Genomic DNA, 18900 nt, shown 5'->3' on the forward strand with positions numbered 1-18900 from the left:
TAATAAATTTCTAACTTAAATAATTAATATTTGCAAATTAAACTTTAATTATTAATTATCATAATGTAATTCAACATGTAAAAATAATAATGATTTTAATTTTTTTATCAAAAGTAATAATTAATCAGTTAAATATCCAAAAAATATTTATATCATTTACAAATATACATACATCATGGCATCATTTTTGTTAAGTACTACATATTTGGTTTTCTTAACATGAACATAATGTCTTTATTAATAAAATGTATTTATTAAATTACTCTAACACAAACACGCCTGCAAATACATAAAGCATGTAATGAAAAATTGTCTAGATAAGTTCAAAATGTGAATTAATGAAAGAAAATAAACATTAAACTTATAAATTATGATTATTAATAATGACTGTTTTTAACATGCTCAATAAGTTGTTTATGCAATAATCTTTTTGTGAAAGGCTTACCCGTGAGCTACTAAGTTTTTTCTAAAAGGAAAATATTTCAAATTGATATGCTTAATATCTTTAATATAATTGTATTTAAAAGAAAAATAATAACACAAAATGATCAAAATACATTTTTAATGGCTTGATGATGTTTTCAACAACTTTATGTCCTTGAATAAAGTTCGCAGTTAATTAGTTTTAATTGTAAAAAAAATTTTATCAATTAGTTTCCGTTGTGAAACCAATATTAAATTTTATGAAATGTGGATAAAATAAAACTTGTCTCTTTCTTGAAAGGTTAGAGATAATAAAAACAATTTGTGCTTGTAAATATCTTTAGATAAAATCTATAATGAATACTAATATCCATGGACAATGAGTAAGAGTACATATATTTAATTATCCATTTAATAATGGGTTGGTATAGATATCATGTTATCCAATTTGCGAATAATCACTATTAATGAATTTTATTTTAGTATACCTTTTTGTAAAACCAATAGATAGAAATAAAATGATTGGTAAGAAAAATATTAATATGAAAAAATTGCTTATAAATTGAATTCATTTGAAAAATAATATATTTTTTATTTTGATATAAATAAACTATTTTTAAAATTTATGTTTTTGTGCAATTCATTTAAATTTAAATTTATATTTTAGAAAGATAATTTATTTACATTAATAGTTTCGTGTGTAATTTTATTTAAATTTTACTTTAAATTGATTTTTTTAATTTAAATTTATATTTTAAATACTTGTTTTTAAATAATTTTATTTAGAAACTAAAAAAAATATGTAGGTATCTATAGATACCTGAAATGATTATAATAATGTGAGTATTTAAATACTTGACATATTATAGAGTGAATTTTCTTAAATAGTGGATGGATATTAGGTAGACACTGAGTGTACCAAACCTAATTCGCTATTATATGATGAGAGACTTCCTCCTCTCCCTGAGAATAACATGTCTCCTTTATTCAAGATTATATCTATGTGATTCTAAATGTGTTTATAATAATATATCAAAAATAATTTTCATTTGATGCATATAATTCTTTTTTTCCAAAATTATATATCAGTATAAACATTTCCTTTATATATAATATATAACGTTCCTACAAGTGCTTCATTCAATTTTTATTTATTTTTATTATTTTACATTGAACAAACGAAACATATTTAAAATGTATTCAGAGAATTATTCTTTTATATCATTTTAATTACAGTATCAATAACAACCTACATTTTTTTTAATATTTTAGAAAAATGTGAACACATCTTGTGACAAAGTGTTTTTCTAATAATAGTAAAGTAAATTGTGGTGATATTTAAGTTTTTTTAATGTGTTTAGATGATAACTGAAGAGAATAAATTGTAGTGATAGTTTTTTTTTTTTTTTTTTTTTTTTTTTTTTTTTTTTTTTTTTTTTCAATTTGGTTTTCACTGCAAAAATATATTTTTAAAATAAACAAAAAATTGTACAGAATTCTTAAAAGGTTATTTGAGAAATATAGGAATAACTTAGTTGTAATAATAAGTTAGACTTTTTTTAGTCTCTTTTATTTCCTTTACTTCTCCCTTTTAATCAATTTTGATTTTTGATGTAGACTTCATAACACATGCTATTTGCTCTTTTAGGTTCATTTTATTTATGTATATTGTCATTCTTAAAAATTATTGTATTGGTGTAAGGAAACAATTTCTCTAACTAAAATCGACATTTTCTCATACCTTGGAATGGTATTACAAATTTAATTTTGGAAATTAATTAATAAAAAAATAAAGAAGAAGAAATAAGTATAGGAAAGAAAAATATAATAATAAAATAAGAAGTTAAATATTTTAAGAAAATCTACAACATTATTCATGTTATTAATTTATGCATTATTAGTTTCAATAGAAAAGTAAGAAAATACTCAACAAATATCTAGGAATAATAATATGCATGCTTGTTATCTATGATGAACATGCATTAATCCTGTATGTTTGTGATCTATATTGATGGACATAGATTTAGAAGATTAACCAATGTTTTCTTCTTAATTTAAAAGAAAAAACGTAAAATGAAGGGAGAAAAAGGACTATTCACTTGAAAGTGTGATAAATGAAATTTAGCTGAATTTGGTAGGTTGCTTTTAGTTAGAGATTTGAAACATAACATTGATATTCTTGTCCTGAGGAGATTTTTTTTGTCAGTATGTGCCTTCTGTGTGGAGATACTTTCTGATTTTCTATGAATTATTATTTCGCATTGCAAAAAAGCATTTCTTTTGTTTCTTTTCTTGGCGCCATACTCTTCCTATTTACCAATTTGGAAACTCTATCGTGATGCTCTTCCTGTTCTTACTCTGTTTTCTTCCCCATCACGGTTTCTTCTCACTCTTTCTCTCCTTCGTCTCCTTCACTTTCACATTATCGCTTAGTGGCCAATAGATTGATCCTGGTGATCTCCAGAGATAAAACAGTTCATGCTTTCCCGTCCCCTGCGTCTTTGAGAATACAAGAAAAAAAAGAGTTTTTCTTTGTTTTGTTTCGTTTTTTCTTTTGAAAATGTATCAGGCCGTTGCTCGTAGGACTCGAAGCAAGAACCCTTGGGTGGTAGGAGGAGAGTTGGCAATTGGTCGGAAAAGAAGAAAAGTGGATGAAGATGATGATGAAGTGATTTGTTTGGGAGAAAATTTGGAAGGCAAAAGGGCTGCAGGAGAGAAATTTGCATCTGCGTCTGGGGTTGGGGCTTCATGTTCATCACCAGATGATATGAAGAACGGTTTCGTTTATTTGGGAGAGACTCAAGATGATCCTGATCCTGACCCTGAAGAGTTGGTTGACCTCGAAGATCATGATGGGGCTGAAGTGAGGATTAAGTGTTACGAAACTAAGGGTTTTCAGGTTAAGGAGGAAGAGAGGGATGAGGAAGGTGAAGGGTGTTCTGTATCAGCTGGGAGAGCTGATAAAGGTAAGAGCTTTGATGATGATGATGAATACGGTACTAAACCTGAAAAGCCGGTTGTTTTGTTGCCCCATTCATTTAGGAATGGACGTAGTAGTTCTGATGAAGGATATGATTCGTTGTGGTCTTCAACGGAGAGTGAGGATGTTGAGACTAGTGACGATGATTTTAAGGTTGACGAGGAGGATGATGACGATGATGTTGAGAGTGAATACTCTAGCAGTGAGGAGAGTGATTCTTCTGAAGATGATGAGAGGAAGGGATACAAGCTCGTTAAGGAAAGAGTAAGAAAGGTGGTGAGTGAATCTGAGAGCAGTAGAGTTTGGAGAAGGAAAGATGAAAGAAAGAAAAAGCATGTAGAGAAGGAGTTGGTGGAGAAATGGAATGGTGGTGATTCTGCTAGCGTGGCATCTAGTAAATCAGAGAACGAAACAGAAAGGGCACAAGAGAATAGAGAAAGAGAAAACAGAGTAGATACTGAAGTTTTGAGTGATCAGGGGAAAAGTTCAGTTCTCTCTGTGTCTTCTGATGATGATGCACTAGAGGATAAGGAGAAAGGAGTGAGGGATCATCAAAGTGTGTTTTTTCAAAAAGAGACAAGAAATTCAACTGCGATCAATAAGTGTGGGAAAAATAAGAAGGTCAAGGCCAATGCTAAAGAAACAGGACATAAAGATGAGCTGCATGAAATGCCGAGGATGTCATCGACAACAAAGAACCACTGTTTTGAATTTTTCAATGAATGCTTTAGGGGAAAGCGTCATTCTGCTAAAGATGTTTCAAGAGATTTGGATAAGAAGGTTGGTGTTGGTGAGGGTGAGACTCGGCCATTTGGTTCAAGGGAGACAATTTCTTTAAATTGGAATTTCATGATGAAAGAAAAACTTGTTGAGAAATCTGAGTCAGAGAAAGAGTTGGATATCCTCTGGGAAGAAATGGAAATGTTACTTCAAGCGGAAAAAATTGGAGCTAAGGTAAATTTCAGAAGAAAACAATTGTCATTAGATTTTAAGAATTTGTAAATTTAAAGTTACTAACTTTTTGTAATCTGTAGGGTGGAGAGAAAGATGAATCAAGAGAAACCGAAGAAAATTTAGTCCCTCGATGCAAACATGACACTATTTTTAACGAGCAGATTGGAATATATTGTAGATGGTGTGGTTGGGTAGAAACGGAAATTAAATATATGTATCCGCCATTTGTAAGTTTCTTTGAACTTGTTGAAAATACCTCTTTTGATCTATTAAATGAATTTTAACTGCCCCATTTAGAGTAGCTTCTTTCCACATGTGAAACTAGGCATAAAGGAAGATATTTTTATTTTGCATTGAAGCATGATGCTCAGTATAGTTTAGTATTTGAGTTTTCTTTCATATGTAAAAACTGAAATAGTGTTTGACTAGTGTTGGAAGCATAGGGGTTAGATAAACTACTTCTGCTGTGATTTTATGTTCTCGTATGATGTGAAGTTCTGATGTGTGCATTGCACATAATGCAGATAGATTCTGAGAGATATGGCAGAAGGGTGTCGTCTGGTGGAGGGAACGCCTCGCGACTTGATGGGGTTCTCTTCAGTGAATGTGGTGAAGACTGGGAAGCAGTTAGGTCTCGCAATCATGGCACAGTTTGGGACCTTACTCCAGGCATAAAAGAAAGCTTGTTTCCTCATCAACAAGAGGGATTTGAGTTTATTTGGGAAAATTTGGCAGGAACCATTGAACTTTCGAAGTTAAAGATGGTTGATCCTGAGAGTGAGGGTGGGTGCATAGTTTCTCATGCTCCTGGAACTGGAAAGACGAGGTTGACCATGGTGTTTCTTCAGACATATTTGCAGGTGTTTCCTAATTGTTTACCCATTATCATTGCTCCTGCCAACATATTACTCACTTGGGAAGATGAGCTGAGGAAGTGGAACATAGGAATTCCATTCCATAATTTGAACAATGCTGAATTAACAGGGAAGGAACATGCCATTAGGGAAGTTGATTGGTTATTCAACCAACAGCAAAAGAAGGATGTCATAAGGATGCTGAAGTTGTGTTCTTGGTACAAAGAGAAGAGCATTCTGTTGATCAGCTACAATCTTTATGAAAAACTAGCTGGGGGAAAGTCTGAAGGAGATGGGGAGAAAGAGAAGAACAATAGAAAGAATGGAAAACAGAAGAAAAATAGAAAGATCGGAAAAGAGAAGAAACGTGTTGAAACTGAATTGGGAAATGTTCTTAGAGACTATCCTGATTTATTAGTTCTTGATGAAGGCCACACACCAAGGAACAAGCGAAGCTGTATTTGGAAGGTTCTCTCAGAGAGTAGAAGTCAGAAGCGGATCCTTCTTTCAGGGACTCCTTTCCAGAACAATTTTCTTGAACTATACAATATTTTGTGCTTAATGAAACCATCTTTTCCTGACAGCATACCGCAGGAACTCAAGAAGTTCTTGAAAAACAAACTGATACAGGAAACAAAAGCTTCAAAAGATGAGAGTTGGGAACCCATTTCTGCTGGAAATCAAGCCGATGAAAAGATAAACCAGCTAAAGCTGCTGATGAATCCCTTTGTTCATGTTCACAAAGGTAGTATTCTTCAGAAGAACCTTCCTGGTTTAAGAGACTGTGTGCTGGTTTTGAAGCCAGAATGCTTGCAGAAACGCATTCTGGAGAGCATTGATTGTTCTCAAAATGCACTTAACTTTGAGCACAAGTTGGCCTTGACCTCTGTTCATCCCTCCCTTTTCCTAAACTGTGCTCTGTCAAAGAAAGAAGAATCTGTTATTGATTCGAAGCTATTGGAAAAGATTAGATTGCACTCTTATGAAGGGGTCAAAACCAAATTTCTGATTGAGTTTGTGAGACTATGTGATGCAGTTAATGAGAAAGTCCTTGTGTTCAGCCAGTTCATTGATACCTTATGCTTGATAAGGGACCAGCTGGAGTCAGCCTACAACTGGAGTGTGGGAACGGACGTGTTGTATATGCATGGCAAGCTTGATCAAAAGCAAAAGCAATTTCTCATTCACAATTTCAATGATGCGAAAAGCCAGGCAAAGGTGTTGCTAGCTTCTATAAAAGCATCTTCTGAAGGCATTAACCTTGTTGGAGCTTCAAGGGTGGTGCTTGTTGATGTTGTTTGGAATCCCTCAGTGGAAAGGCAAGCTATCTGTAGAGCATATAGACTTGGACAGAAGAGGGTTGTTTATACTTATCATCTTCTTGCACAGGGCACCCCTGAATGTGCAAAATATGATAAACAGTCAGAGAAGGATCGGTTATCTGAACTGGTATTCTCAAGTAGGAATGTTGAAAATGATAAGCTTGAAAATGCCGGAATGAAGTTTGAGGATAAAGTTCTTGATCTCATGGTTCAGCATAACAGTCTCAAGGACATATTTGGTCAATGTCTAGTTCAACCAAAGGACAGAGATTTGGAAACTTTAGGCTCTTAATGCTCTAAGTATTGGAATTTGTGTAAGTTATTTTTGGATGATTTGAAAATTATGTCTGCACAATTTATTTATACACCAATTTATGACTGCCGCAACTTCTGCCATTAGTTGAAGAGGGAAGTTCATGATTTAGTCTATTCTATCATGTTTGTTTCACAGTTTATGAGAATTTGTTGGATTAAATATTTTTTTCCCATAATTCACGTAACATTAAACATATAGAAATGTTTCCCAAAATGTTTTTCTTGTTCGATTATACATAATTTTAGTTTTTGATAATTAGTGAATTTTCGTTTCAGTTTTAACAATGTTTTCTAACTTTTTCATATCTAATATTTATTTTATTTTAATTTTGTCTCTAAAGCGTTTTCTAGATCAAGCCACGGTCTAAACTGTATTGACAATACATATTCTTTTTTTCTTTAAGTTAAAATAAAAGATATTTAGGAATGAAAAGATTAGGACAAAATTACCAGGACAAATAAAAGTCCAACAATTTATAAGGAACACGATGAAAATGAAAATCCAATAATTGACATTATGTTTGGTTTTAAGACATGCATTGTGAAGATGGAAATCCACCAAATTTAATAGTATAGTTGATTCTTTAAAATTGAAGGGTATAATGACATTAGTATTTACGTTGAGGATTGCAGAGTACAACACCCCACTAAACTCTCGGCTATTCTTTTGGTCATGTTTCTTTTCCGATGCCAAATCTTCTTTTAATCGGCAATGAATAGTTACTTACCTCAGTTTGAGTGTTAGTTTGGTAGTGTCATTGAGTTGCCTACATGCTTGACTGACTGTTATAGAATTTGATGAATTTTATGTCTTTCATTATCGATGAGAAACGAATCCTGAAATGACATGTGATGTTTCTTTATACAAAGTGTTTTACACTTGTCGGTCTGACCCACTTCGTGAAAAAACCTAAGAATTATAGACAATCAAAACCTCGTGAAACGTTGAGTATGCTTGAGTGTCCTTTTCTTCCCCCTTGTCCGTAATGTAAGTTTTGATGGGTTGCGTGCATTTGGCTTCAATGGTCAATGTACTCAAACATTCGTTCACATGATAAATTTTTTTTATAGCATCATGGAAATTTCCTGCAAAAAGAAAATCGCATACAAAATGTTAGTAGTTAAATCAATAAATTTAGAATCGTGAAAATATCAAATAAATCAAGTAAAGCAAGTTTTTATATATAACAAGTGAAAATATCCAAAGTTATTTATGCACATTTTGTCTTAACATAGAGGTGTCATTGCTACTGAGAAGCTTGGTATACATGTATTAATTCCTTTTCTAATTTGCTTTATTTTGACTATTTTTTAATAATATTTTAATTCTATTACCTGTCAAACATCAATTGGTTTACATGGCCGAAATTAAAAAAAATAAAATAACATAGAAAATCCAATTAGAGATTTCAACTTTACAATTTGCCTCGTTTGGTTCAAAATTTCTTTTGGGGAAGTTGTTTTTGACTTTGCTTGTTCTTTGTGGGAGGTGCACCTTGCATTTGTTCTCCACATGAATTGTGTTGGTTGTTGTTGTAACTAGTTGTTCGCTATTGTTACTGGTTGTTTGTCGTCGCCTTTGATTGTTCGTTGTTGTCTTCGACCATTCGTCGCTACTTTCGACTGTTCATCACCACCTTAGTTGATTCATTGAAGATAAAAAATAAGACCCGATTTTCTGAAAAGAGGGCATCTACCGCTTCGGTTCGAAACCAACCGAGGCAAAAGACCTCCACATACTGTCTCGATTCAGAACCGAGGAAATAAAGGGTAGGCTTTTTGCCTCGCTTGTATATACTTCGGTTCATGAATCGCCGCGTATATACGAAAATAACCGGTGTCGTTTCCCTTTACTACACTAGTAATTATCTGCTCACGTATAACGCATTATATGATCATCGCTGATAATTTCATTCTCAAACACAAACACAAACATATATGGGTAAGCTACCGATAAAACAATCATAACAACAAGATACATACATACTGATTATATCAACCATAATCAAACACAAAAAAAGATACATATCTTCTGATTATACCAACCATAATCAAACACACAACAAGATACATACCTTCTGATTATATCAACCATAATCAAACACCCCATGCATAATAGTAATAACAATAGGATTCCTGATCCTCTAACATAAACAATTCAATCCTACTGAATTACTCGATCCTCGATACCCGATCCTTGAACTTCGATAATCGATCCTTGATCTCTAACCATTGATGTCATCACTAACATCACACACACAGACCTTTGGTCTATCCATTCATTAGTACCCATGCTAACTACTTAGTATAGAACACCACTATCAACATAACATAACCTGGAGCATCTTAAGTACCATGATCATCATAGATACACCACCATCATGACTATCCCAATCATGAACAGCACCATGAGAATTATCTTACCATAATATCATAGTAGAAAGAGTTCACCTCACTCATGTACCCTACCTTAGTGACTGTAGCCGCACCTATAACCCACTTGTAGCCTCCCCTACAAGACATTTGTAGCCTCCCCTACAAATCATCTACTTCCAATGCACACAACGTAAAAGGAAGCACCTATCCACAGATAGAACTAGGACTTATGAGGTACAACAAGTAGACTTATCCTCCACTCTCATGCTCATCAATCACATACTCAGGCACATCCCAACACTCACTTATGCTTCACTTTCAACCACAAGTTAAGTTGACCCTAAACATAATCACTAGCCTCAATCTTTGATTATCATCATGTTCCACAACTCCTCAGGCTTGGTTCACGTCTATTCTTCATCAAATTCTCCATTTTTCACCAAAATGCACTGTGATAATCGATAATCACTTAAGATAATCGATTATCTTAGTGAAATTTACCCAGATACATCCTGCAAGAAGGGATAATCAATTATTCCCTAAACCACACTCAAAACTAATGCGCAGATAATCGATTATTGCCAAATCAAAATACATCTTGGACATGATTCAAGATTCAAAAATACATACATCATACATGCATTCAAGCATTACATACCCTTGTAAACATACTTAAACAAATATAATACATCACTTGAATCATTCAGATCAAATCATTAACATGTTATACCAACAATAACAGGGTGCAAAAGAGTCTCCGATAAAAACATCAAATAGGGTTTTCAATCAACCAAACTAACTAAGCATAATGCTTACAAATGAGAACCAAGAAGATGAAAATTCTTCAAAACAGAGCTACAGATGCAAGATTGTTTTCTCCCAAACTAGACTGTCGATTGACGATCCAAACGGTCAGAATGAAGAACCATAGGTTTGGAACCCACTGGCCAAAAATCAGCCCGATCCACGGTGAACGACTTCACAACGACGAAAAGACCAGTGCAGGTTTTATGTTATGCGGGAATGACTTCTTCTCTTCCTTTCTCTCTCACTTGGCTTTTTCCTCTCTTCAAATGACTCTAATGTGCCTTACTAATCTGACCCATCTCCACTAAAACAAAGTGAGACATAATGGTCTACATTATTTGGCCTATTCTCCACATAGGAAGGTAGCCCAATAACCTAACACTTACAACACATATTTGCATGGAAACCCCAAAGCATCATAATTTTGTTCTCCCTTAGCATCAAACCCTTTGTTAGGATAACCCAACAAAACATACATAATACATTCATAGGGAAAACTCATCACAAATATTACATAAACCCTATGCCTATTCATACTTAAACTCTTACCCAACAATAACCACAGATAATCATAATCATATACACATATATCAAAACAAGGATTACCAATCAAGATAATCAAGAACACATATAACATACAACCATAAACAAACAAAGGTAAGCTTTCCCATACCTTGGCCAATCATAAGGCTTTATCTACAACCCTAAAACACCACCAATCTTTCCTTACACTAAGATTTTCGCGTCGCTCTCTCTCTTCTTCCCAAAACATCAATCTCCTCTCCCCCTCTTTTTTCTCTCTTTGATTTAAGTTTCTAGGGTTTATAAACACCAAAACACCCCTTGATCAATTTCTAAACCAATTAAATAAAGGTAAAAGACCCTTTTGTCCCTAGGCAAAATTAATCATGCTTACATTAAACAATAATTCAAACAACCATTTGTAATCCAAGGGACACTATCATGCTCCAACTTTATTAAAACAATATTTGACTTAGAAATGTATAGGATTTTTTTAAAGAAAATTTATTTAGAAAAAAATATAAATTAAAAATTTAGCAAAAAAACATAAAAATTCTTAATGGAATTTTATAAAAGTTTTAAAATTCAAAAATTAGAATTTAAATTTAAATTCAAATTAGATAATTATTCGTTGAAGTTATTAGTTATGGAAATTAAATTCAAAAATTAGAAAAGTACATCTAATTTTTGAAATATTTTTGAACAAATTTTATTTATTTAGATAAAATTGGATGTTCACATTTACACACCAAATTATAACTAAAATAATTATAATTTATTTAATTTTTAACTAAATTTATTTCAATAAAAAATTATTGTTTAAAAGATATATTCATCTTATAAATTTGTTTTATTGTTTTAACTCATCAAGTCGTATAAACTTTACCTAAATAAAAATACATTTTGAATATATTACTTTAGAAAATCCAACTATAAATATAATTATTATTTCATCTTATATATATATATATATATAATATTTTTTTATTTTTTCTTCACTTTTTAAATAATTTGAAAATAAATAAAACAACTCATAATTTGATTATCCCACAATAATTTTGAGTGATATTGTGATACAGAGGACTATATGTCTAATTATTGGAGAGAATAAGATAAAAAAAAATGTCAAATATTTCCATCTACAATCATATTATTATTTAATTTTATTTTTCTAAATTATTAAAAAAAATATTACATAAATTAATATTATGTTAATTAATTTTAACGGTCAGAACTTTATTCCTTCTTTCTGGTTGCCGTCCTCTTCTCCCAGGCTATCTTCATTTCTCCTTTGCACTCACTCTTCTCATTGTTCTTTTTATTCTCGTCTTCAGAGAACTTGTGCCCCTATACATTTATTTCTCTAACTCAACCCTAAAATCTCAAGTAAATTTATTAGTGTAATTTGTGATTACTGTCGAAGTATGCATTTCATTAATTAAGAAAAACACTGGCAAATTATTAGAACACTTAACACAAAAAATATTAAATAGATGTTCTATCAAGAACATAAATTAGTTACAGAGATGGATTACCTTCGAGATTATGACATGAAGTTAATCAGCTCTATCAGGCTATGGGATATCTACCCTATAACTTTATCTCATTGAAAAAGTAATTCATCTGTCTCTGCATATATATTCTTATAATGCACAACTATGTTCTTGCAGTCTACTGTTGCTCAAGATATGTAGCCTAATGTAGACAAAAGCTTGGGTAGTTCTTACTTTACTAGTTGGTTTCATCTCAGCATATTTTAGAATATAGTAAGATTTTTCTTAAGTTTTTCAATTTTCTCTAATTAAGTTTTTCAATCTTAATTTAATTTCTCTGAGGCTACACGTTAATTAAGTAACAAATATTATCTGTTGAAAAATAGTCATGAGAATAATGACATGGCTATTACTTTAAATTTCTTCCTTTCTCTCGTCTGCTAATTATACGAATGCTTCAAGTATTTCTTAATTATTTACCTGTTTTTTATTGTTTAACAAATGTTCCATTAATATCACTATTTGTCCTCCATTTTTGTAATCACTCTTGCAGATCAAATTCAGCACCTAATTACTAAGACAAATGAAGATATGCTTTAGGCCGGAAGGAAATTCTTAAGAAGTGGATGGCTGCATGTCAAGAAGAAAGTTGGCATTAGTAAATATGTCCTTCCATTTTTGTTTGCTTTATCTGTATAAGTGTTGTGTGTGCCTTTTTAGGATGATGAGTGTTAGAAAAAAGATACTTTCACATAAACATTTTATATTATTCATTAAATGTTATTCTTTCTTACTTTTTTTTTTCTTTTTTACAAAAATATAAAAATTTATTTTTTTATGATTATTTTATTCTTATACTATGTGTTAAATGTATATAAAAGTGTATTGTAATCCTTATAATGTTTAAAGAGGTGCACGTCTTGCCTTTTATTTCTATCACGGTGAGAAAATGTAAAACTTGAATGCAAAATATGTTTAAGTTTCTCATTTGATAGCCTATTTCAATTTTTAGTTTTTGTAAGATCTAGGAAAAATGAAGTTATAAAGGTTAGTTGGATGTTAATGAAGTGTATTAAAATAAGAAATCTTATGTTTAATAAAAATGAAGTATAGTGTAAATACTTAGAGCTCTTTATTATTATGAGTTGGTATTCATTTGTATCATTCTTGTTGTGTTCATAAAAGGTATATTTATTTATTTTAAATATGTTATTTATTAACGTGTGCCTGTGTATGAATATGATTTGCTATGCAAGTATACATGTAATGATCGCATTATTTTTATGTGAGGCAAGAAAAGAAAGTTCTAATCAGAATCAATCAGGAATTTATTATAATTGGATGATAATAATATTATGGAATTAATAGATTGGGTAGAGGTTTAGGGTTACGTTAATTATGTATTGGTTTCCAGATTCATGTTTATTATTTTTGGTAATTCGTGCTGTGTTATATGATATGAAATCGTGTCCTCTATGAGCATCTGTTTTCTTTTCGTTGGTATTGGGTAAAACTCTACATATTATGTTCATAATCTGGTGGTAGGAGAAGGAAGTCCAGGTATGTGATTAATCTTTTAAGAAATTCTGAGTGTAGTTGTTAACATAGGTAAATAAGATTTTCTGAAATTGAAATAGTGCTTCTTATTCACAAATTGTAAAACTGAACTACAACAATTTAAAGAAATTTGCATAAGCAAAAATACTACCCACACCCTGCGTGAAACTTGGGTGGTTACTTAAAAATAAGGAATTAAACGTTAGCATCCTTTATCCCTATAGAAATAGTCTACGTGACCTAAACTTATGGAATTAGAAAATTAAAACAATTTAAATGCAAAACAAAATTTTAAATAACTTAACTACTAACAATCCCTCTCTTAAACTCCTTTAAACTAAATGCTTAAGAAAGCATCCAGTTTACTTCTGAAGCTTCAATCATGCTCAACGTACTTCTAAACTTCAGAAATTGTTCTAATTTTAGTGGCTTAGTCATTATATGAGTTACTTGATTCTGAATGTTACAACAGTCGAACTTGATTCTTCCTTTTCTAATACTATCTCTTAGAAAATGAAATCTAACATCATGCTTCTACCATGAAATACCGGATTTTCAGGTATTTTAATAGCTAAACTACTATAACAGAAAACCATAATTTGTTTTGAGTTGTTAAAATCAATAGTTTCCAAAATTCTCTTAATCCATATGCATTGACATACACATGATGCAACAACTATATACTCTAATTCTGTTGTAAAAAGAGTTACTATTGGTTGCTTCCTTGAAGACCATTGCTTCAGTTCCTAAAGAGAATACAAAACCTGATGTACTTTTCTTGTCATGTCTTCGACAAAATCACTATCTATATAAGCCATCAATGTTGTATCTTCCTCCTTCTTGTAGAACATTTCCAATTCTGTCGTTCCTTTCAAACATCTTAGGATAAGTTTGATTGGAGACCAGTTTGTCTCAGTAGGCTAGGCCATGAATCTGCTAATCAGGTTAATTCCATACATCAAATCTGGTCGAGTTGCGGTTAAATACATGGGACTTCCTACTGCTTGCTTGAATAAAGTGGCATCTACTTTAGTCCGTGCATCATCTCTGGACAGTCTAGTTCTTGGAACAATTGGATTTTTCACTACATTACACTCCAACATGCCAAATTGAGCTAAGAATTCATTAGCATACTTCCTTTGACACATGAAAATTCCATGTTCAGTCTGCAAAATTTCAATCCCAAGAAAATACCTCATCTTCCCTAAGTTAGTCATGTCAAATTTTGACATCATGGAATGTTTAAAATCATTACACACATCTCCATCATTTCAAGTGTAAATTAAATCATCCACATATAGACTCACAATCAAGATTTTACCTCCCTTTGCTGATTTTGTAAACAATGTATGTTCATAGAAACATCCTTCCAAACCATTTTGTTATAAAGTAAGCTTTTATTATGTTGTAGCATGGTGCTTGTTTGAGCCCATAGAGTACCTTCTTCAGTTTATATACTTTCTCTTCTTCCCCTTTCTTACCAAATGTAACTGGTTATTGTACATAGATTTCTTCCTTGAGAAGAAAAACATTTTTCACATCTAATTGAAATTATAAGGCTTTTTTCTTACAACTTTGCCACCACACTTTTTTAACAGAGATGATTACTTAACCGTCTTTGCATCTATCGTGGAAGGCTTATTTTGTACTAGTGATTGCCCAATATATTTAGGTTTATTTAAGCCTTGTTAAGAGGATCTACATCCTTCCAAACGTACATTGATAAGTCCACAATTCACCATGTTTTTATTGGTTAAAACAGTATTTTTTTGGGCCAATTTTAGTTCTTATATGCTTTTGATAGATTAGATTTGTCTTTTCATGATAAAATATTTGTTTTGATGAATTTGTGATAATTAGGTGTTTTTACATGTGGTTTTTGTCGTGGGATTGTGCTAGTCTTGTTTTAGTCTTTGTAAGTGTAAACTTTTGTTGTTGAAGCTAATCTCACGAGGATTAGTCCCAACTATTTAGTGTAGAGCAATTCAATGACTTAGAGCATTGAGGGGAGTGGGATCTGATTTTTATGTTGAACATGCAACTCACTGATTTCACAAATGCTGATGATCAAATTGAAACACCTAGTGAGGCAGTTTGTGATACTCCAATTCACGCTTACATTGAATTTGATGTTTCCACTGGTTTTGATGTTTTTTCTCATGTCATGTTGAACCTATATAGCTTATTGATGATACTGCTATTGTTAGGACTATCCTTTCTCATATTGTGTATTCATCATTTGTTATTGATCACATTGATATACCTCGTGCTATTTTTGATTCAATTGTTGAATGCGATAATTATGACACGATTTCAATTAATAACAGTTTTGTTGTACATGTTGACGAAGCTGCTGATTTTAATTTTGATGTTGCAGTTGACACTCTTAGTGCAATTTTAATTGATCATAATGCAACTGATTTTTGCTTAAACAGTGGCCTATGATTGGAAAGAAAGAAGAAAAAAATGTTGAAAAAAGAAGGAAAGTGGAAAGCAAATAAGAAAACAAAAGGAGGTGAAGGTCTGAGTTGTGATGAAGGTACTGAACTCATATTTGTGTTTCCTAATTTTTATGAGTTAAATCACTCCTTTTTTGAGTAATTTTTGGTTCTTATATGGTTTTGAGAGATTAGATTTGTCTTTTCATGATAAAATAGTTGTTTTGATGAATTTGTGCTAATTAGGTGTTTTTAGATGCGTTTTTTTTCTAAGGACTGTGCTAGTCTTGTTTTAGTCTTTGTAAGTTTATAACCACATTTTACTTTCTTTTCGAAATTACTGCATTTTTACATTCCTAATCCAATCTGCTAAATCATTTTCTGATACACTACATCATGTTAGCATAGTTAGGTAAGTAGGGGGTTTTACCTATTGACTTTGAATTTTTTTTTTTTTTTTTCATTCAGTTCTGCATTCCTACATTCATTTTATTTTCTTTTGCATCAATTGAACTTGTTGGTAAGATAGAGTTTGGTTTATAACCCCTATTACAGTTTCTGAAATATTATAAAAAAACCACCAATTTCCCTTATTAGTCATATACCTAATGCATATGCATACTATTCTATCATAGCTCATTTTAGGAATAGTCCTTGCATTAAAAATTGTATTTTACATACATTCTAATTCATTTTCCCCATCTTCTTGCAAGAACTTATCACTAACGGAAAAAAAAAAAAAAAGATTTAGCTTTGATACCAATTTGTTGTACACTTCAATGCCAAAATTATGCTAAAGATAAGAACTTGCAAAAAGGTAAAACAAATCACACATTGGGAAATGATGATTCAATAATTATATAAAGTTATAAATATTATGAATTAATGCTTTTTTATTGATTTTCTACCATTACTCGTATGTTTTTAATTTTTTTTCTATGAGATTTATCTATTTTTATTAACTATTTGTAAAAAGTATCATTTGGGTTCAATTTTATATTTATAAATTCAACACATAGAAAGAGTTGCGCTAATATCTACATTTTCAACACATAGTTTTATTTATTATTAATAAAATTATACAAAAGAATAATCATCTAGTATTCCTAAACTAGTTAGGGACTAAACCATTCAGGACTTAACAATATTTAATTTAAGACTATTTTTTGTATGAATAAATAAAAACTTTCTTATGTCCATTAATCAACAAAAATATGATTTGTATTTATGTTATAAGTTTTCAATAATAATAGAGAATAAAAAAGAAATAATTTTTAATTTGTAAAATAGTTTTCCACTTAATTACTATAATAATTGAGTATTTCTCTCTAAATTACTTAACAAAATAAATTTTTAGTTTTAAATGACCAACTTGCAAATTAATAAAAAATTGTCTGATAATTAAACCAATCAAAATATAATATATTTTGTGGTGAATAATATACTTTACGCAGGATAAGGATGACGCAGGCTTTGATGGTCCCCAAACAATAAATAGGTCCCAAACATTCTAGTTTAATGTAATGTGCGCGAAAAGATTCATACATTCCTAATGTCTTGGTCCCAAACATCACCATCCTTCTGCCAATAATTACAAAGACACAATTTAGGCACGTGAGAGCTAGTTTTGTAATCATTTCATCGGATGTTCTCGAAGGGATATGTAGAACAGTGTTTTCTAAATCGAATTAATTAATTTTACCATAGTGCGAATAAAACATTAGAGCTTTCAATTTCACATCCACACAAGAAAGTAACTGTCACGGCCTAAAAGAATAATAAGTAACTATCCGATAAATATACTAATAAACACAATTCAATGAGTTCTATTTTGTATTGTTGGCCAAATTAGATAAATATTATTAACAAAAGAGATTTTGTTGATTTAGTTATCATATATTAAAGTATAATCAAATATTAATAGTTTGACACATTGATATAATAGATATATTTTTATATATTATATCAATAATTTATGTGATTAATTTGGTTGAATGGTATATTATTATATATATATGGTAAGATTTCATTATTTGTTGATATTGTCTATTTTATGATTTTATAATATCAAAAACTCTATAAATATACAAGATGTTTTTTAGTGAGTACAATATAATTCATATTCACTATTTTAATTTTATAAATACTGAAACTATCTTATATTATCCTTTATTCACTACTATTTTTATTATGGTTGAATAAATTATTAAATATATGTAGAGAATACATGTCAAATATTTTTTTTCCTTCTGGTAACACCTGTCTCAATTTGGGTTACAAGTTGTAATAATATTCACAATAAGAAGAAAGGAGTCAAAGCACACTCTGTTCCAAATTCTGTATATCCTTGTAGATCTCATCTATTTTAGTAAAAAGATTAATGAATCACACCCGAAGAAAACTTTGAGATATATAATGAAAGAATCACAATATTATTTGGATTATTCAATAAACCACCCTCATGGAAACTTTACCAATCAACTTCTTGGCAGCATTTTGATGAAGTGTTAGTATTTTGAGTTTGTGAAAAAAATAGTTTATAGGATAGAGCAAATGTGGAGATAGTAGAATATAAAAATAATACTTTGAAGTATATTTTTTTAGTTGTCTTAATTGTGGTAGATGTTGTTTTACATCAAATTGTGGAATACATGAGTATTTATAGACCATACATTATTTTAGAAAATGCTAGCCACATCTTATGTGGAATGCTCTAGATTTTTACTTATGTAGAATGTTCTTGATTTTTTTTTTCTTCCCATCTTAAATTTTTCTACAGTATTCTAGAATTTGTATTACATTTTAATATTTCTATCTTAGGATTTTTTTTTTCTTCTAGAATTCGAAATACATTTTAAT

The 18900-nt window shown here is 30.8% G+C and overlaps 1 protein-coding gene across 1 annotated transcript; it reads left to right on the forward strand.

Annotated features, from left to right (window-relative positions):
- The first annotated feature begins 2580 nt into the window (after positions 1-2580).
- LOC106779481 (SNF2 domain-containing protein CLASSY 4-like) lies at positions 2581-6978 on the forward strand. Its single transcript, XM_014667594.2, has 3 exons — positions 2581-4357; positions 4438-4584; positions 4882-6978. Exons 1-3 carry the CDS (start codon positions 2984-2986, stop codon positions 6823-6825), a joined length of 3465 nt encoding a protein of 1154 aa, XP_014523080.1. The 5' UTR covers positions 2581-2983; the 3' UTR covers positions 6826-6978.
- Positions 6979-18900: the final 11922 nt, after the last annotated feature.

This window comes from Vigna radiata, unplaced genomic scaffold (assembly GCF_000741045.1).
Source record: "Vigna radiata var. radiata cultivar VC1973A unplaced genomic scaffold, Vradiata_ver6 scaffold_282, whole genome shotgun sequence".
Taxonomy (NCBI): domain Eukaryota; kingdom Viridiplantae; phylum Streptophyta; class Magnoliopsida; order Fabales; family Fabaceae; genus Vigna; species Vigna radiata.